At 50.8% G+C, this 21293-nt stretch overlaps 1 protein-coding gene across 1 annotated transcript in view; it reads left to right on the plus strand.

Annotated features, from left to right (window-relative positions):
• MAD1L1 (mitotic arrest deficient 1 like 1) overlaps positions 1-11117 on the plus strand; it is a gene marked incomplete at its 5' end in the record, with an annotated part of 375295 nt that extends 364178 nt beyond the window's left edge. Inside the window, one exon of the mRNA XM_082006803.1 lies at positions 10829-11117. Coding sequence (XP_081862929.1) covers positions 10829-10987 — 159 coding nt within the window. The 3' untranslated portion in view covers positions 10988-11117. The remainder of the gene's footprint in view (positions 1-10828) is intronic.
• Positions 11118-21293: the final 10176 nt, after the last annotated feature.

Consider the following 21293-nt stretch of genomic DNA (forward strand, 5'->3'; position numbering starts at 1 on the left):
TAGCCTGGGGTGCCAGACTATGACAAACAAGAGCTGGAAGAGGGTAATGAATAAACATGGTGAGAATTTCAGCTGTAATGTGCCATCAGGTCCATCTGTTACTCCTTCCCCCACAAGCCTTGCAAACTCAATGAGCCGGGAACAGGCATGCTCCATATACTGTCCCATCCTTCAGCCACATGTCTAAGGTCTAATTGTCTGCTTGTCATTAAGTTTATCACTTATGGTCTCTTGAACCATTATTGGTCATGGGATCTTCTTGTTCAGTTGTTCAGCCTCCAGTCTGCCCTGCCCATGACAAGACTTCCAGAAGGATACCAAAAAGATGAGGAGAATAAACATATTAATCACACGCTGGCGTCTGCAGGATCGAAGAGTAGCAGTCGCTCCAGTGAGACATGCCTTGCAGGCGTGTGTAATCTGCTCGTTTAACCGTTCCAGTGCGCACTCAGCCTTCATCTCTTGCAAAACTAGATGCCCAGCTCCCAAACGAGAGTTGGGAGCTGACGAGTCCTGAAGTCTGTCCGACCTGTTTGAACCCTGTGTCATGTGCAAGCACTTTAGCTGGGGCGAGTCGTAGGTTTTCCTGCTTATTTGCTCTAATCCAGGGAAGGGAGAGCAGAGGGCCCTGGCTGGAGCATGACGCAGAAGCAGCTAAGAAGAGGAACGGCGCATGCCTGGTGTGACTCAGTGAGTGGTGAAGGCTCCAGCAAGTTCTGCCGGTCGGTGAGCGGTGGTTTGCTCTGGGGAGCAGATGACTATCTCCCAGGCAACACGGCAGCTTGCAGAAAGTTGCCATCAGAATTCACCGTGGTTCCAGCCGTCTGTCGTTGGTGCAAGGTTTTGCAAACTTAGCTGCTCATGTTCTTTTGCAGACCTCATGCTCACAACTGCAGTTCGCAAGTGGAGTATCTCCCTCCTTTGGGAACTAGGCCATCTTAATTAAAGCCCACACAGATGATTTTTTTGCATTTCTCCCATAGGTGCTCCCTTCTCATGTTCCAGAAAGTCCATGTTCTTGGTTCTCTGCTCCTCCATTGCTTCCAGCTCTCTTCCCAGTGAGAGAGATGGAGAGGAATGTGATAAGCAACTTGGCTGGTTCATGAGTTCCCTGTCTAAATGAGGGATTCTTGTGCACTGGGTTAATTTGCCCATCCCTGCTGTCTGCCTCAAGTTGTCTGTCTGCTGCTGACTCTCCTAGGAGAGAGGTTTGGGACCTGGTTTGAGTTGCACCTAGTTTTCCCTTTGTGCCAAGTCGCCACATTCACTGGGGCCAGGTGCGGACCAGAAACTGCCTCTGGTTGGCAGGGCTGGAGAGCTGCGTGAGGCTGCGATGTGTCTGGGAAAACGGAACTTAAGTAACAGCCAGTCCCTAGCATTGCAGGCTGCAACTGCAGAGTCATTTCAGAAAAAGTAAAGGGAGATTTTTCTCTTCCTAATTTATGTCTCTCCTGCATATGGCTTCTATGGAGTCGCTAATGTTACAGACAGATGGGTTGGCATTTTACTAGACAGAACACATGGGCTAGATGTTGTTAATGCTTGTTATCTACTCACTCTGCAGCTTGACCAGTCGAATACGGTCACCTCACAGATGGTTGGAAAGCTGCAGCCTGGGTGCTGGAGCGGTCCAGCTCTGCAGCGCGTGGTTGTGACAGCAGTTGGGATAACGTGCGTTTGGCTGCTTTTTCTGAAGGTCTTCGTTGTAGATCAGAGATACCCGCGGCTCGGGGATCAGCACGGCTTCCCTGTATGCGAAGGAAAGACACCAATTTGTAAAGATCCCAAGCCTTTTAATGAGGTATTGACTTTAAAGGCTTAATTTCATAGTTTGGATTTTTATAGGATTGGGTTGGAAAAATTCTGTGAGCCCTGTGCCTTGCTCTCATCTACACTCCTTCATAGTTGATGTTTATAAACATTTGGTGGTGAACATTATTTAGCAGTCCTGAGGCCTGTTAAAAAGTTAAAACTTAGGACCTCAAGCTCTGATTTGCAGCTGGCTGCCCATAGGAGTTTAGAGTGGACATCCCATGCAATTTTCCTTTCTCTGTGTCGTGGTTTAGCCCCAGCCGGCAGCAGGGCACCACGCAGCCGCTCGCTCGCCTCCTCCCGCCTGGGTGGGGCGGGGAGAGAATCGGAAAAAACCTCACGGTGAGAGAAACAGTTTAATAAAATAGCAAAGGAAAAGGAAATAATAATAATAATAATAATAATAATAATAATAATAATACAAAAACAAGTGATGCCCAGTGCACCAGTTGTTCACCACATGGTGATCAACAGCCTGCCTCCAAGCAGCAATTCCCACCCCTCAGCCAACTCCAGTTTATATACTGGAGCATGACATTATATGGTAGGGAATATCCCTCTGGCCAGGCTGGGGCAGTGCCCTGGCTGTGCCCCCTCCCAGCTCCTTCTGCACCTCCCCGCTGGCAGAGCATGGGGAGCTGAAACGTCCTTGACTGAGTATAAGCACTACAGCTACTTAGCAACAACTAAAAACTTCAGTGTGTTATCAACATTATTCTCACGCTAAATCCAAAACACAGCACTGTACCAGCTATTGGGAAGAAAATTAACTCTATCCCAGCCAAAACCAGGACACTCTGTGATGTGAATAGTCTGCTGTGATTTAGTCTCACCGGTCTTGTATTCAGCTGAACCATTTCTGGGTATCACCTCAACAAATCTCCACAGGGTGAATCTCCTTGATAGCTGGTTTGGAGATCCCTGTCAGAATCTGTGGATGCAGAAGTAGATGGTACGGGGTGAATCATTTATGTTACCCTCTTCCCTCTTTGACAATACCGGTGTTCATTTTACAGCATAATGGGGGGAGGCTGAATGCATCCTACAGATGCAACAGGGAATTTTAGTTTCACTACTTGTCCTTTAAAATTCTCAAAGCACTTTTGGAAAATGGATGTTAATCCACATTGAGCAGTAGTTCTTCAAACCTATGATTTAAATTGGATATATTTGTCTCTGTCTGTCCTGAACTGTTGAGTAACATTAATGCACCCTGATAATAGCTGTCACATTTTACCCCAGGGGTTGCTCCTCAGTGATAGGTGAAATCACAGCAGTTCAAAGACCTGTCTTCCAGGATGAAAAGCTCTATAGGAATATTCAGATATAAAATAGTAATAGTATGAATCAAAAAATATGCTTGCCTTATTTTAAAACCTTTGATCTTATTTTTATGGCATCACATTTGACAGTCTAAAGGGCATTAACCTGTAGGAGGAACCTTTTGAGAGAAGATGCTGACTTGCCCTCCACTGCACAGAGCACCATCCCCCAGGATTAACACCAACCGGTTCTCTTCATCGAGAGGGCTGCAGGTGCTTCAGCGCATGTCCCTGCTCTTTTCTACATTTTTCATCTTTTTACATCGGGTGCAGGAGAGCTCACATAGATCAAAACACATAGCTGTAGGGAGAAACTCACTGCTGTGCAATACGCCTCGCTCTGTGTTTCTCCGCTGCTGAGCAGCATCCAGGACCGCATCACTTGTCGCTCGTGCGCACAGTGCTTGGGTCGTGTTTCTGATTAAGATGGAAGTATAGGAGCTGACCTCTTGTGCAGAAGACATTGTGGGGCTGTGGTTCGTCTCAATGTTGAATAATAAGAAAGAGAAAGGAAATGTTTGCTATAAATCTCAGTGCACGCAGGGCTGTTTCTCACTTATCCCACCCCAGCTTTCAATTTTCTTCTTGGCATTGCCAGGCGCTTGCTTTTCTTTGCTCAGCAGCTAAAAGCAGCTTTTTCATTACATTTCCTGGAAGGCCCTTTACAGGCATCCATCCCTCTCTGCCTCATAAATTCACTTTATATAGCAAGCTGGCGACACAGAGGTCAGAGGTCTTGGCAAGAAGCAATTATTATAAAGAAATACTCTTCCTCTTTTGGGTTACAAAGAGGATATTAAAGGGGGAAAAACTTTGCTGCAGACAAGGAATGATCATTTGTGAAAGGTAGGTGACTTGATTGATGAAGAGCTGCACATCCTGCGAGAGCTACCTTGGGCAGGCATGCTGTCAGGCCAGCTGAAACCTGCCCATTACCACAAAAAAAGAAGAAGGAAACCAGTAAACGGTTCGCTAAATAACCTCATAAACATTTCCAGTCGTAAGCACATCTTGTGGTACAATTTGTTTTTTTGGTTTTTTAATATTTCTCTAACTTTAAATGAACAGGCTCTAATTAAAGTGATTTAGTGGCTACCTGGGGACCTGGTATTTGAGCAGTGCGTGATGCTTAGGAGAGATTGATTGGTGAGGCGTAACTCAATTGGGGGTTTTTGATAATGATATCATCACCCAAGAGAGCCAAGTTTGAGCAATTAGATCTCAAAACCTCGTGTTCAGGTTGTTATAACTTCAGCAGGCAGTTCCCACATGTGCGCACACACCCACACCCACACGTGCTTTCCCCAGATACTTGCTGGGCACTCCAGTTTTTTGGGGGGGGCTCTGTGCTTGGTGGGCTACCCCATCTGTGTGTTTGCCTGTCCAGAGTGACCCGGAGTGGTGATCTATCACCTTTGCAGACCTGCGGAGAAGGTGCCACCCCACTCGGCATCTGCGCATCCCTGCTCAACATCCGCACGTGGACAAGGTGGCCTTTGACATTTAGAAAAATCTCAGCATCTGAAGCAAGAGGCAGAAACAAAAGGATTTTCTCGTTTAAAGGTCAGAGCAGGCAGCTTCTTAAAAGATATTTTCAAATAGGTTTGTTGGGCTGTGACAGGGTTTATGTGTATTAATGGGTGCCGAGGTAGGCGGTGGGTGCTGCAGGGAAGGCGTCGGAGGGAGGCAACGGGCTGTCAGGACCACCAAAGCGCGTGGTGGCAGAGGCTCTGTGGTGCACACGGTGAGAGCACTGCAGAGGTTTCGGGAGATGATCAGACAGCATGGCTGACCCTGAGGACTTCTGCTGATGGGGGAAGGTTTGGGGAAGAGGGGGTGACTGTCCCACGCGAAGGGGAGGTCTGAGGGATTCGAATTATGAAGGCAAATTGCCACAGGGTTTGATCTAGTGGGGGGATGTGCGTAACCCACATCAGGGTAGGCTTTAAGATGGGGTGGGGAATACCACAAGGACAAGGGAAATGGCTGTAAGAACTGTGGCAGGGAGAGGAGAACACAGCCACGGCATGGTCCATAACACCAGGGGCCTGTGGACCTGAGTGGAGCAGGGAGAAGCTCTGCATGGAGTCTCAGATGTGAAGCTGTGTTGCCCCTTCCCTTGGCACGCACAGGGCTCTTTGCCGATGTTTTGAGAGCAGTTGTGTGTGAAGATGCAGCATGGACAGTGATTTATGGAAGGAGCGTAGCAGATGAGATGGAGCCTCCATGATACATTCGCTGGGTAAATGTCAGTGGGCAATGATTCACTTGCTCATTTTGACCCCAATACATCTTAGCCTTGGAAAGTACTGTCTACCGTAGAGCGTGGCCAAGCAGCATCTGCAAAGCAAAGGCTTGTGACTGTGCCAAGGGGTGGAAAGCCACACTGGCATCCCTGCCAAAGTCCCAGACTTCACCCTTCCTCATGCTGAGGTTTTTGAATTGGGGTTCTCAAGCTGAGCCACAATTCTCTTGCCTGCTGTGGCTGGCACAAGTCTCCACCAATCATTGTTGTCAGCTTGCCAAAAACCATTTGGAACTCCACCTCCATCACTTGGGGGTGTGTGTTTGAAGATGCAGGAGCGCATGTCCTGTGTGGATCGCTCCCTCGAAGGCAGTTGTGCTTTCTTAGTGTGGAAATCAGAGGTAGAACATGCCCTCTTTAAGCTGAGATCATGTAACAGCCCAGGATGGAAGGGACCCTGAAAGATGGTCTGGTCCAGCCTTTCATGGGAAAGGGACCCTAGATGAGATGATCAGGTGGTATTGAATTCTGAAACCCTCTTCTTTTTTTCTGCATTTCTACCCCATGTTTTCTCATGATACCACATCCCCACGTCAGCCTTCTCCTTGGGGCATGCAACCACCCTCTTTTCTATCTTACTCCAGAGTCTGAAGGCCTACAGGACATTGGCTCTTATGCTCAACTAGTATTCTTCAAGAAGCATCCTTTGCATGACTGAAGTCACACTGCATGCCAGTTGATAGCTGATGGAACTTTTGAAGGCAGAGTTAGGGAATCCAGTGTTTTTAGCTACGAAAATATGTCAGAGAGAAGAGGAAAAGGGCATACAAGAAACTAAAAAATTGGTGTGTCTAGTTCAGAGTGCACTTCTGAACCATATGTTAGCTTGTAAAGGACTGAAGGAGACACTGTTCACACTTTTGACATAACTACCTCTCAGCTGGTGGAACAAGCCCAGAAGTAAATGCTAGGACGTGGTTTTCTGGGAGTGTTCCTGTGCAACCGCAGCATGGGGACACAGAGCCATCTCAGCAGAATCAGTGCAGTCAGAGCCCTGTATATGTTACGTTGAAGTGACAACAGTTGAGGGAGCCTCCTTTATGGTCCATATGTTGCGGCATTACCAGGCCGGTCTGGCCAGCTGCAGGTCCATCCCCCAGCAGGGACATTTGGGAGTGCCTGTTGCTCCTACACATCTTCTGCACTGTCTGCTCCTTGCTGAGATGGTCCCTGTTGGGAGAGAACAACTTGCTTTTCTGCCATGCTGGTGGTTACTTGAGAGATTTTTATATGTATAGCTAAACTCTAAAGCTTAAATAATTTACCAATTTCCAGGGTTAAGGGGAAGTTTTATGACGTTTCCTTCTGGCAGGCGGCAGCTGATCTTGATTCTTGTGGAAAAACAATTGTACTAACGGCTCCTTTCTCCGAGCAGATCCAGGAGCAGCTACTGCGATTTTACATCTCCATGTGGTAAATAACAGACCTGTCTTCTCGGTTTTACAATATAGTGAAATCTGCCCACTGATCTGATGGCTCCGTGCGGTAGCACAGCCTGTGAGGAGAAAAACGGGGTGTCACCCTTCAAATATATGACAGGAGTCGCATCCCCCCACCAGCAGGACCGAGCGTGCGGTAACGTGGGGCAAAGATTGATTTCCATTGCTTTTCTAGAAGAGGTCCCGATAGGGCTTAAATCAGACTGAACTGGCAACAGAGCTTAGTGAAAGCTGGAATCTTTCCTTTTGCAAGTATTTGAGATCTGAATAAAACATAACATAGACCTGAATCTCAGTAGTTTAGTGAGCCAGGCAGATTTTTTTCCATGAATTAGAAGAAACCAATACTCTGTAAAGAGTACCTGTGAGATGATATTCTCATAGTACTTAGCTTCAGCATCGTGGGCTGCTCTGTGCTTAGGGAAACTGGGGGCACGGGGGGAATATTTGTATCTCTAGTGAAGGGCTGCGCTTGGCTGGCTCAGCACAGTGGGGAGGGGGGGAGTGAAGTGTGATGGTGGTCCCCAAAGACTCCTCCATGCATTGGCTGCGGGGCGCATGGGGGTACTCATAGGATCAGCTTTTCCTTCGATCCTATGTATTCGGTTTGGCTCTAAATCCTGATGCTTTTTCTTTCACACTTGTCTTTAAAAGCAACAACACACAATAACGATGTAGCTCTGAGTGAGATGTGTCAATACTGTTGGGCGCAGAGCACTTAGGGCTAGGTTTGAATATGTTCTGGTCTCTCTTGCCACTTTCCACTCACGGACCCTCCCTGTGGGTCAGTGACACTTGTTTAGGCTCCTCAGCTTCACGCTTTCTTCCTAGATGGGCTTGGGTGGCTTTTGGCTTCATCTAAACTTAGAATTCCCAGGGATGCATCACCGGGGTGAATGGCAATTGCATTACCTGGAGTGTGTCATGTGAATAGTTGGTATGTGCTGTCGCCTGCAAGTTCTTGTTAGCAGGGGTTGTGCCCAAGAGTTTTTCTTTGAGGGTTGAGACTTTTTTTTAATTAAAAAAAATTGATTAAAAATGAGTGGAGAGAGTCCTAGCTATGAACTGTGAAGATGAGGACTTGGGCGCTCTTACAGCTTTGAACCGCTGGAAATTTCAGCTTTGTCTCTTTCATAAATCTGGTTTTTAGAGCTAGAGTGGCAGGTACGCTCTGCATCGATCCAATAGGGCGTGAAACAACCAGAGCCCGCAGCGTTCATTCAGCAGAGCATCCCCTCCAGCGTCCTCCCCGTCCTCGCTCCCGCACACCGCGGCGCGTCCCCCCGCCTTGTCGCGAATCCCTGCTCGCTCCCACTCCCACGCCACCCACCCCGGCGTTTCCCGGCCGCACCAGGCAGGCTGCAGACTGACATTTGAAAAGAAATCCTGTGAATTAATGGGAACATATTGCTATTATTTCGTATAATCACTTTATTTGTAAAGCACATGCTGCAAAGGTACTCCTGCTGTTGAACTCAAAGCACCAAATCTATCTATATATCCCAGTCTATACTACATTATGAACAAATGGGTGAAGAAAAAAAAGCAATAAAAACAAATAATAAGAAAGGTAACAATGATGGCAATTTTAAAACACTCCCAGGGAAAAAAAAAAGAAGTTTCTATATTTTTTTAAAAGCAGTGTGAGATTGAATGAACTGAACTGCAAGTGCATCCATCCTCAAAGTTAGCCTGTAAACATCTCCCGGCAGAGGAAGAATTGCCTTTTTTCCAAGTGGCTGCTTTCTTGCCTTGTTCCTGTTGCAGAAGAGATCATAATAAACCTGTGTGAGATGTCTGGGTTTTGGAAGCTTTTTGAGGTTTCTTTGTTTTTTTGGAGTTCCTGGGGAGAGGGAGACCACAGCAGGGAGGACGGTGCCTCTCTTGACCATCCGGCAACAGAGAGAAACCATGGTCCCGTTGAATGCAGTGGGAAATAACAGTCTTCTCAGAAGCACATGTTTGTTCACATAACTTTCTCTGAACGTTATTCTTCTGCCTCTGCTGAAGAAGGAAACTTCATTTATGAAGAATAGTGGAGAGAATTACCATTAATCTCTTTTATAAAAAAGAAATTATTCAAATGTAGCCTTCACCCACTATGCCAGTGAGCTCGAAGTAGAAGGGAAATTTAAAACGTTTATGTTACTCCGTTTCCGCAGTCATAAAACACAAGCAAATGGTCTGGATGCTAAATTTCTTAAGGAACTCGCTTTAATTAATTAAACTAGTAAACCAATTAATGGATTTACTTGTAAATTCTTAGAAAATTAATTCTGTGCCCAAAGAGTGTTTTAAATCTGCGAAGGAGGCAGTGTGTAATTCATACAGAGCTTGAATTCCCATTTTAGATGAATCCAATTCAGCGCTGACGTTGGAGACACAAGTGATGCATTCATAATACTCGGACCTTCCTCCAAAACCGGCGCTTCCCATCAGCCGAATCGGGGGGGGATTTGCAAAACAAAACCGGAGCTGCTTTCACAGCACCCAGCCCCTGTACTAGCTCCTGGCTGGGCTGCAGCCTCGCGTTGCGCCTCTGGCTTCGATTGGGTTGCGGGTGTACGTCCCTCCCTGTGCCTCCAACTGGCTTCTTCACCTGCCATCTCTGCCTCTTCCTACTTCGCCTCTTTAATCTGGCCCAGTGGTACATCAGATGCGCAGAAAGCAGGTCGGGTAGCTCCGGTAAGCAGTTGATTAAAGCACTGAACATCCTTTGGAGCTGCTGAAAAATAACCGAGTGGGGGAGATTTAAACAAAAGCAAATTTACTTTTCCACGCAGAAACCTTGTTTAGGTTCCCTGCCTGGCTCAGGGGCGATGGGGGCATCCTCGGTACCTTGTGCTCTCCGCAACCCAAGGTGACACATACATGAAAAGTTCATAATCAAATGTAACCAGGCTCCTGGATACATGAAACGAGAAACAAGCAGATTCCCCGGGGCTCCCAGCGCCTGGCGCTTCCCTCCTCTCCTGGCAGGTAAAGCCACGTTCTGCCCCGCATGGCAGTCCTCTGCTCTGGCTCTTGGCGTCCGTAGGTTGGGATGGGAGTCTGCCCGCCCCGGGGCATGCCAGCTTTGCCCGGCACCGCCCGCGCTGCCCCGCCTCGGCTCCAAGGGGAAGCAGAGCTGCAGAGCAATTAGGAACGGGAGCGTTTTGAAGAGGAAAATGGCAGGGGGAAAAAATAGCATTTGCACTGTGATGTTTTTGCTGTTTATTAATAAACAAGCAGCTTTCCTGCCTCCGGGGGCAGGAGAGGCTTCGAGCATTCCTTATCTGTCTTGCATTTAGCTTTTTTTTCTGCTTGTTTTATATGTTACAGGAGATTTGTAATGTCTTCCCACATGTTGAGTTTCCTTATTTTCATGAGAGCATCTCTGGAATAATTCCTCTGGAGCTCTCAGCCAAGCGCTGCTGGGCTGATTTAAACATCCAGAAACACTTTAGGGAGGCAGGGTGGATCAGCAGCTCATTGGGAAGGAGTCGTGTTAATTAGGAACAGGTCTGCTTCCTCCTACAGAAGCCGAGTGACTTCAGGGATAAGTGTTTTCATGGCGAGAAAGCCCTTGTGCATTGCTCCTGCCACCCAAGACCTAGGGGGGGTGGTGACGGTGACCCTGACGTGGGCACCCCGGTTCAGCGCTGTCGGCAGAGCCTGGCCCCTGTGCAGCCGCTTTCCGGGATAGTGGAACCGCTCGTCTCCCCACGCAGCGTTTGTCACCGGGGAAGGCTCACACAGGGGTCCTGCTTGAGGACGGTGCAAATACAGAACTCGGTAACAGCTCGACTATGCCATGTGCCAAACACCTGCGCTGCAGCAGATAACGTGTCCTTGATTACAGGCGGATCCACGCCAAAGGCTTCAGGGCGATGGCACTAGCTCTCCCCTGTGTCTCAGGAGGTGAATTAAAACCCTGCTGTATTAATGGCCTTGTTCTTCCTTCCCCTCAGGCCTCCAGCTCCTCCGGTGGAAAAATGCAGCTCCTGGAAACCGAGTTCTCACGAACCATCCGGGAGCTCATTGAACTCCACCTGCTTCGCCAGGACAGCATCCCAGCCTTCCTCAGTGCCCTCACCCTCGATCTCTTCAGCCGCCAGACCATCGCTTAGCCTCCCACCGCCAGCCACCAGCCAGGTGTGGAGCACTCCTGGGCAGGACACTTGAGGTAGCGAGGACAAATTGTCCCCTCCAACCCTTAATTTGTGGCATTGGGTGGCTTCTGTTTTGCAGGGAACTCCTTCTTCCCCCTTCTTTCATGTTGATTCCCAAACTGCACCGATTCCTCTGAAAAGCACCGTTACCCTCCTGTGGGAAGGCAAGTCTAGCTCCACCCCAGGGCTGTCCTGTGCCAAGACACAGGCCCCACCCTTGAACTGGGAAATGTGTTTGTCGCTCCCCAGACTGTCTTAGCATCTCTCTGGGAAGATGGTGGGAACTGCTGGTTTGTGGAGCCACAGCATCACTATTTACAGCTTTTCCCAAAAGCATCCTCCAAATCTGGGCCGCAGCAGAGAGACAACCCTTGCGGGAGGCTGGTGCTTCCTGCCCCCGTGGTTGTCCTCTCCTAATGGGAGCCAAGGGCTTGCTCCCTGAGGACAGGGACCTCGGGAAGGATCAGTCGTGAGTAGCGGGTTCTTTGTGGATACCTCCTGCTCTTGCAAACAGGTCATTTCTCAACAGGGTTGAAATTATTTTCAAGATACACAGTTACCTGAGTCTGCCATCACTCAGAAGACAGGCACAAGCGTAAAGGGCCATTTGAAGACGCTATACCTGTGTTGACACCTCTGTGTTGTGTGGTGTGCTCAGATGTCACTGGCGTGCTTTTTTGTTCCTCACCAAGACTCATGCTCTTGGTTATCTCAGGACTGCAGAAGGTGGGAGGGAGGTCTTTGGGGTGCGCTCACTGCTTCTGGTTTTAGCCTGCTGCCTGCCACCAAGTTGTGGGTACCTGCACACCTTGCTGGGGATCTCCCTCCTCTCCTCCGTGGAAGATGGAGCACCCCCTGAAGTCTGGCATTTTGTGTTACAATGGATACAGTTCTTCTATCGTAAGAATAAAGTGTCACTTCCTAAGCTGGATGTATGATTCCTTTATTTGGGATATACACTGTGCTCGCCCTGCGCTCTCCCGTGTGTAAAGCGTGATAACGAATCACCCATCAATGGTCTGATGCTGATACTGCTTTGAGAACAAGGACGTCATTATTTCAGTTTTTCCAGGCAAGTCTCATTCATGCTGTAATCCAGATTAGTTTGTTATGAACTTCTGTGTATATTGATTTCCTCTTGATATCAGCAGGAACATACTTCCTAAGCTTGGAGAGAAAGTAGCAGTAAGCAGGCTAGAAAGTTAGCTTAGATGCTCACAATGGCTGCAGGCTTGGCCATGCATGCTGGAGACACCCTGGAACCTGTTCATGTGTCTACAGGCGTGGAAAATGACTGCTACAGACCCAACTGATCAGAGGTGGAGGGACAAGCATGTGCTCTGGGGCGGCTGCAGCCCCCATCTCCCCAACTCTCCTCTCCACAGGGTTTTGCGGGGAAGTATAATAGAAAAAGTTTGATGTTTTCTCTTCTGCTTGAAGAAGTCCTGGTGGAAGATGAATTGCCTGGCATGCTGTGCCAGGGGAACGCTGCCTGATTCATATGCGCGACGTGGCACTGAGAGTCGCCTTCCTCAGTCATGGGGAAAATGAATCATGACGTCAGCCGCATTCGGCTCCTCCGCCAACACAATAGCAGATCCTGGCTGCCTCTGAAAATTTCTCCCGGCTCCTCACAGGAGAAATGAAGTAATTAATAAGTTTACAATAAACCCTCTATCTTAGCAAAACACGGGTGAGGCGAGAAGCGATGCTGGAGAGTGACAAGGGAAAACACGTTCTGCCCGATGGAAAGTTGCCTCCCAAGAGTGAAAGGATAATAAGTTGGGGTAGAAAACACAGTAGTCTTCCAAGACGCCTTCGGTGGGGAGGAGAGACAGATGAATTACTGCTCTGTGCCCCGTTCTCCCAGCAAGACTGATTTGTTCAACTAAGTTTAATACGGCAGCATGCCTGGGAGGGGTGCGTTGTGAGGATGGGTGCTCGGCCAGATGTGCCGTCGTGGTGCAGCGCCTGGCCCTGCTCACGGCTGGGGAAGCTGCTGGGGTAACTGTCCTGCTTGGCCAGCAGCACCCCTGCCCTGCGCACGGCGTCACGCTGTGGCACAGCGAGCAGGCTTGGGCACGACATGAAACTGGGGCGCTTGGGAAGCTCTGAGGCTCGCTGATGGAGGCCTGGGAGCATTCACGTGGAAGTGTGACCATTGCAAAGACACCTGGCCCACCCGTGGGACACGGGCTACCAGTTGGGCACAGGGGAGAGGAGCGGAGACTCCCCCATTTCCAACTCCGACACCAAATTCGGCATGAAGCCCCAAACATATGGCTGAACTCTGCCACCACGGCGGCTCCTGTCTCTGCCGCTGTCATTATACGTCACTGTCTGAGCCGTGACGGAGCTGTGAGGAGTAACTGCGATGCCCAGCAGACAGGAGACAGGACTCGGCAGCCCATTGCGGGGCCCTGCCACTGCGCTCACTGCCCCCCTCCTCCCCGCTCCATGGGGCAGCCCCAGTGCAAACGGAGACCCCAGTTGCCACCGGTGGTACGGCAGGTTTCAACCCCGCGGTGGTGGGGGCACAAGTCCCATCTGGTTTTGGCTCATCACTTGCAAAGCTCTGGCCCCGTTCACAGAAGATCCTTTTATAAAATCTTGGGAGATCGGTAATAAGTTTGCAGTTGGTTGGAGGGGAGAGGCGAGAGCGTTAACAAGTGTGCATACGCTCGCAGGGTCTCGGTGCACGCTTGCTGAGTTTATGTGCTATATGTACAATATATTTATTAATATTGTACAATACGATTTACCGTACAATATGATTTATTAATGCACAGCTGGGGAACTTTTTGTCGGAGCACTGTCTTGTTTGCAGTGTTGCCTGAAGCTTCCCTTCGCTCAAGCTGCTTGAGACCCCTCCTCCTCTACTGACAACCCTTTTCATCCGCGTGCATATATAAATACCAAAGAGGGCAAAGAGCTGTCAAGTATGGCCATGCGGTCCTTGGAAGCAGCAAGGCTCTTGGCTAAGGCAGGTATGGCAAAGTTCACGCCTCTCCTAAGGTCGTACCTCTGAACCTGGAGTCTTTTGCTCTGGCTTTGTGTCTCCTGGCTCTTTTGGCATCATTGCGTGTTGTTTGTGTGAGCCTGAGACTTGTCTTGGAAGTGTGTGATGCCTGAGAAGGGACTAGAGAAACCTCTTTGGGGTGAGCCATGAGAAGCTTGGGATTCGTAGACGTTAGTTATGGTTCATCTCCAGGTAACGCTATGGGAGGAAGGGAAGGAGAATGGGAGGGACAGCGTGAAGCTGTGGTGGAGGTGGGTACCTGAGGAGCGAAGGGGCTGCGGGCAGACGGAGAGGAAGAAACGGCGCTGGACGGAGGGGTAAGCCACGGTTCATAAAATAAGGAAAGAAAAAGCCACCTTCTGCCGCTGGCCAGCTGACGCCATCTCTGGGCCTGGGCTCTCCCCACCTCGGGGACTGGGAAGTCACTGGTTTTCCCACACGCCCCTGGCCCCCTCCCTTCCCCTTCCCCTTCCCCTTCCCCTCCCCACAGCGTGGAGCAGCAGCCGCTGCCGCGAGCACGGGTGACAGCCCTCCCGGGGTGTGCAGCGGTGTGGCACAGAGGCGGGTGCCTTGCCCCCTCCCCACAAGCCCCCAGGGTTTTTCCCAACTCCCTAAGGGCAGAGAGGCCTTTCCCTCCCCACAGCTCCTCACAAAGTGCCTTTTCCCTTCTCCAGCCTCTCCCAGCACGGTGGGGTTTGTCGGGGGTGGCCGATGTGGCCACTGGGCAGCCCCAGGCTCTGGGTGGGCAGGAGAGCTGCGATGGAGGGGGATGAGCATCCCCAAATGCCTCCTCCCACTGCTGCTGGCGTGGGGGGAGAGCTGCTCTGGCTCAGGGGGGTGCAGAGAGGATTGGGGTATGGAGAGCGATGGGGCAGGAGTGGTCCCACTCCTGGCTCTTGGGTCTTCTGCTTGCCCAGGACAAGCCAGCGAGCCCGTCTGCACCGCGGGCTCCGTGAAATGGGAATATCGCTTCCCACTCTTGGCCTCCCAACGCCGGCCAGCAGTGAGGGGTATTTGACCCCAAAGGCAGCCCGACGGTGAGCCCAGGTGGGCCACAGCATCCCACCGGCGCCGAGATGGGCAGGGGCCGGATGGAGCTGCGGCAGCGCTGCCGCTGTCAGTTCTCCGTCGCTGCAGCACGCCGAAGGGACAGAGCAGCGCCAGCCCTTTCCGCTGCCCAGCCCCGGTGGCGGCTGAGGGGCAGCTGAGAATGGCCTGGGTTGGGCTGACGGGCAGATGCGTCAAAATAACCCGCGGAGAGAGAGGCAGAGACGTCACCGAGGTAATGCCGGACCCCGGCCGCCAGCGCCGCGCGGTGCGGGAGACGGCGCAGCCAGGGCGGGTTTGGTTCTGTTCCAGCTTTTAGCTGTTTGGAGACGTTGGGAAAACGATGATGGAGCCAGATGCCAAGCGACCAGAGCCAACAACGGCGCCTTCTTGATGAAGCGAGCGTAGTAGCTGAGGAGGACAGAACAGGCTCTGCGGCTGGTGTCAATCGCAGTTGCGCTGCCTGCTGTGACAGCAGTTTTGGATTTAATGGCAGCCATGCTAAAAGTTGCATGATATTTAAAAGCTACAAAACGCGCCCACTCTGATCAGGGGAGGGATAGTAAGTAAATAAATAAATAAATAAATCAGCAAAGCTTTTTCACAAAGTCGTTTTTAAATATTAAAATCCCATCCTTCCCAACAGGAAAGCTTTTCTCAGGCTGAGAGGAGCGACTGAACGGCATCTGATGATATCGCATTGACACAAGTGTCTAGAAAAATAGGGTAGGAATGCATGATCTGTTCTGAAAAAGGAGCCCGAGCTAATAGGAAATACGCTGATGCTACTTTTAATTTCATGACTCAGGTTTGCTGCAAAATTGATGGGAATCTGTGTTGGAGCTTGGTTACGTTAAAACAGTTCTCTGCTGCTTGGGGTTTTTCCATTCCTTGTTTCTCTTTGGGGCATTATCATTGTAAAATGTTTTGGTACTCGGGGGGCTTGTAGATGTTATTTGAAAGGACAGGGGAGCGGTCTGGCATCCAAAAGAAATAGGAGCTTTTTGCTTCAGAAATGTTCTACATAGAAATCACTGGTCAAAGTCATCACTAAGGGTCTGTTGCAGACCTCGGCCCTGGGCAGTCATCCCAGCGGCTGCTCCGGCTCCTTCCACCCGCGGAGGCTGGGTCTCCAGCCTTCCTCGTGTGCGCGTTTTCCCTCGAGGCAAATACGAGGGACAAAACACAAGGAAAACAGCACTTCAAAGAAAACGCTGCCATGTAAGTTAGGGAGCACAAAGGCAGCTCCTTGGTGCTGCAGGGCTCGGGAGCAGCCCATGTCTTTGGTCTCCACCCAAACCACCATTGAAGCACGTTCTTTCAGGTTGCGTGGGTTCTTTCTCCTCCTTCCCCAACATGGGATCAAGGATCTCCCGGCCCCTTCGTCTTCCCTGTGCTGTTTCCTGGCCTGGGCTCCAGTGCTGCTGAGTTTATTAGTGTTGCTAATTTTACCTGATGCTGCTTCCTTCTCTTCATGACAGGTTGTGTTTTTTTGAACTCTCCAGCTGACTGATTGAGCTCTCTTTAATATTCCCTGTTTTACTTTGAATTCTCTTTGTTGGCTGTTGCTTGTTGTGGTTTTGGTTGTTTTTCTTTAATCCTCCCACTGCCTCTTTTTCCTCCCTGGTCCCTCTGATGCCTCTTCAACCTGGAACAAAGCCAGAGACCATCAGGAGGTCATTGAAACACAGACGGTTGTTGGATTTAAATAAGGACTAGATAATTTTATGACCATTAACAAGACTCGCTGCTATGCAAGCTAAAATAATAAGGGCAATCATATCTCATGGTTCGGGCAACAAGCTGATTGCCTGCAGGGACTGAGAAGGTAATTCTGCATCCCCGACTCCCCCCAAAATATGATCCTGTTGACAAGATGCACCAGAGAGGTCAAAGGGCCGGAGGATGCACATGCAGGAGGACGTGTGAGGCACAGGGCTTGGCTAGAGGGTGAGAGCATTTCCCTCATCACCTCTCTTGTCACACTCCTTTTATCTGGTGATTGGAAACTTCTGGTATCAACATGATGGAAAATGTTCTCCAGGCAGGTGAAAGGCTCGGAATTTTGGCAGATGGACCTTTCCTCTCCTCATGAGCATCTCCTGGGTAACATTTGTGCCGTATGATTGCAGGCACTTTGCTTTGCTGGTGATGGTGGCTGGTTCATCTGCCAGGCTGTCCCCATAACCTCTACCAAGAAGCTATCATCTCCCTAAAGAGGAATGAAGCGCATCAACCTCACTTAGATTCTTCGATTTGGAGGTGCCTCCCGCTCCCCATTGACCATGCAGTGCATGAGGGAGACCAGCCTCATACGTAAGGGGGTGATGGCAAATTGCACTGTCCCCCTGTCACCCCTTCTCCCCACTGCGGCTGTCCCAGCTCCTCCACGTGTGCGTGTCTCTCTGCAGCTCACTTTGGGAGTCACGCTGCAGTCCTTGGGGACGTATGCGATCAGCTCCTGCTCCGATCCCGCTGTTATGAGGCAGAGACGCTGTTGAGTGGCATGCTCTGAAGTGACAGCTCCTCTCACTGCGAGTCCTGGGAGCTGAGACGAGGAGGAGCGAGAAAAGCCCCCCAGACAGCACCAATCTCTTGGGTGGATCCATCCATCCGATGATGGATGTCTTTGGGTAAGTCTATAGGTAACGCTAGCACTTCATTTCAGTGCTGGAGTCTCCTGCGTAGTCCACCAGTATCCCAGACACTGAGCTCTGGCCTCATGTGGGCAGAGCATCACTTGTGTGCCACCAGCCACATCGTGGAGCTCCTCACCTCGTATGGAGATGGCACAAGCCCGCTGCGGAGTGCTGCCTTTCCTGAGCTGCCAGCCCCGAGGTGAGGATTATAGCTCTGACAAATCACTCGTTAACTTTGCTAACTCATTAGAAAACACCGAGTGCAGAACAGATCCCAGGCATGCTAATGACTGATTTTAAGGGATCGCTGTGGTGGTAAACCATAATTAACAGTCTATAGCAGCACCTTTTATTTAATTACGTGCAGGCAGAGCTGGAAGGCACGGGAAGGTTGATGGGCAAATCGGGAGCCACCAGCACTGGCTGCCCAGCCCCGATGGGTGACCCCCAGGGAGGTTTGGGCGGTGGCACCCCCCATAGGCTGCACTGGTTTGGTTGGCATCTCCCAGCATGTGCTGGCCATGGTCACAAGCTATAGGGGGTCACGTCTGCACCTCCATTTGCCCTCCCAGTATGGGTGTGGAGCAGTGGTGGTGCCTCTGCAGGGCCATGTCGTGGGTCTTCCCCCACCGCTCTGCTTCTGCCAAGGGAGTCATCAGCTTTTGGAAGGTCCCTGCTCTTCGCTGCCGAGGACAGGATCACAGCTCCTGCAGGAGAGCGGGACATGCAGCCTCCATCTGCAGGACTTGTCTCCTCCCTGATGCCAGTTCAGCTAATGGCCCCTCTGCACCCCACATGTATATTTTTAATAGAACAAAAGTGCTCAGGGCGGATGGAAATCCCACCTGCATGGGATGCTCAGCCCCAGACACACTGGCAGATAGGGTGGTCCTACAGGTTGCCCTGAAACCCCAACCCCAAGCTCGTTCCTGCCCTGTGCAGAGACCCCACGACGCCTGCGACACCATCCACCCTGGCTACACCTCCTCTTCCTCACTCCGCTCCTTCAGAGGAAGGTGGCTCATGGGGCTGAAGCAGAGATGATCCCAAGGTGAGGAAAGCACCAGGCCCCCCAAAAGCCGCAGGCTCCCCACACACACCCCATTTCCATCACTGCTGTTTCCTGGCTTCATGATTAACTCTGGCCCTGCACAGTCCCCAGGTCCTGTAGCCGGTGTTAAATGTAATGAATGATCTTGTCCTCCTTGTTTGTCTCCTCTTTAGTGTAACACTGTAATTAGCTTAATTACCAACAGATTTTTTTTTTTTTTTGTAACTTAAAATGGAAATTAAATTTTGCACCAGGTTTTACAGGCTGTTAACGGGAATCGAATAATCAAGCCTGACTCCAAGTCCTTGAAAATGAGTATTAAAAAAGGTCTGAATTTGCATATTCATGTTTTTAATAGGGTTCAGAAGGTATATTTGCAACTGATGAAAAGGATTAATTAAGCCTAATTTGCATAAGAAGAACAGTTTAACCCCTTGCATCCCAGCAAGTCACAGCTTGATACTGGAGAGACGCACGGGCAATGCCGAGAGCAGCGCCCTGCAGAGCATCTTCCTTCCACTCGAGAAGGACAGGACCTGGGGCATCCAGGATCCCAGCATCACCCTGGCGCGGTCGGTCCCCTGTGCCCACAGCCACCTCCCGGCTTTGGCCCCTGTCCCTCTACCACAGCGGTTTGTGACCTGGGTCTCCCACGGCAATGCCACCGCGTCAGGCCTGGAGCAAAACGTGCTGCTCCTCCCAGCGTGAGCGGGGCTGTGCAGCTCGAACACAGCTTTAAGAAACAAATTCGGCAAAGCCTGCGCCGTGCCCTGAGCTGTTCACAGCCGGGCTGCCCGTGGCTGGCACGGGTTGGGAGGACCCGTGGCTGGTAGCGGCACCAAAACCTTCCCCTCCTGAGCTCATCTCCAGTTTCTCTTTTTTCTTGGTGAGGCTGATGCTAATCGGGGGTTAAAGGCTCTGTGTGAATGTCAGACCAGGGTGAGAATCGGGTGTCCCGTCCTGCTCCCAGCCGTCAGCCCAAGGCTCGGCTCTGAGGGCGACAGCACCCCTCAAGCCTGGGACCTGTGCAACTCAGGTGCTGCCTGCACCCTAAATCCCAGCAGGCACCCCCAGCACAGAGGAATCAGCAGGGTCTTGCCCAACTCAGTCCAGTTGTGATTGAAGAAGAACATATAAGCCCCGCAAAATCAATCATACCCCTACCCTGGAAAGCGGAGCGGGAACGTGCCACTTCCCAGGGCCCTGCGACGCCGAGAACAGAGCGCAGCTTTGAGTCAGCGCCTGAATGTTGCTAAAAAGTGGGAAAAAATAAATAAATCAGGCATTCATTTTGCTTCAGCAGGTGGTGTGCTGCGTTCCCCTTGTAATGCTTTGGTGGCGTGTGTTGCTAATTATTTTTCGGGTGGAATTTACTGTGTGCGGCGCACGGGGTTCATTAGACAGAGATGGCTTTGAAGTGGCGTTCAGAATTAATGCTGGCATATGTAAATGTTTCTTGTGCCATGGAAAAGCTGGCTATAAATGATGCATGAGGTCCAGTGAGAGAGATGCTTGCTTTGTTTATACACACCCATTGGGCTTCGTTATGCCAAAAACAGGCGGAGGAAAATCGGCAGTGTCTTGCACAGTCCATATATCTGCTACCCGGCTGTACGTGAGTGTTTAGCAGAAGTTAGCATTCCATCCTTAGCACGCCGCATCCCAAATTTCCTCCAGTCAGAAACACGTGTTGGCGACCCAGCAAGGCTCTGCACTCCACATCGTCCCCAGGTCCCCCAGATGATGAGGAGGATGCCTCCTGCACTATAAATTACCAAGGTCCTGACCTGTACGCCTCGCTCAGGCAAAGACCGCCTCGGGAGAGAGGAGCTTAGTGGGAACAGTGGTTTAAGGAGTCCCTGCTCACCTCCTCCTGCTCTCACCCGACTCATCCTCCCAGCACAGGGTCCATAGGGCTGTGCTAGCAGCAGAGATAGGGAACATTTCACTTAAGAAGAAGAAAACCTGAAGAAAGAAAACACAAAGCCCGCAAGCGTGGCTGAGAGAGCAGGAGGCAGTGCCTGGGGCAAAAAGCCAGGGGCATGTAAGATCCCTCCACCCCTGTCTCCACCAAGGGCTTTTGGTGATGGCAGTGCTGCTGCTGGCCATGTCCCAGAAAAGCTGAGTTCAGCCCTGGGCTCTCGTCTGCTTGGGGCAAGGCTGTATTTTAGCTCAGCAAATGCTTTTGGACATGAATACTTGTGCATTTCTTCTATAAAGCAGCAGGATGCCTCCAGGATCACCCAACAGTGAGGTGGAGGAATAGCTCCTCCGTATATTCTAGGAGCTCTTCTCTGCTGCTGGGGTTGGGCAGGTCATTGGTGAACCATTGCCCTCTCCTGGCTGCCGCCCCAGCAGCCCATGGGTGAGCTGGAGACCTTGCACCTTCTGGGAATGGCTGGAGGCACCCAGCTGTGAGCCCCATGGAGACATCCCTCCAGCACGGCTCTGGGACACCTGGAACAGGGTCTCTGGGAGACCCGTGCCCCAGCAAAGTGGGGTCTGGAG

The sequence above is a fragment of the Phaethon aethereus genome (genome assembly GCF_964289735.1).
Source record: "Phaethon aethereus genome assembly, chromosome: 15".
In the NCBI taxonomy this organism is placed as follows: domain Eukaryota; kingdom Metazoa; phylum Chordata; class Aves; order Phaethontiformes; family Phaethontidae; genus Phaethon; species Phaethon aethereus.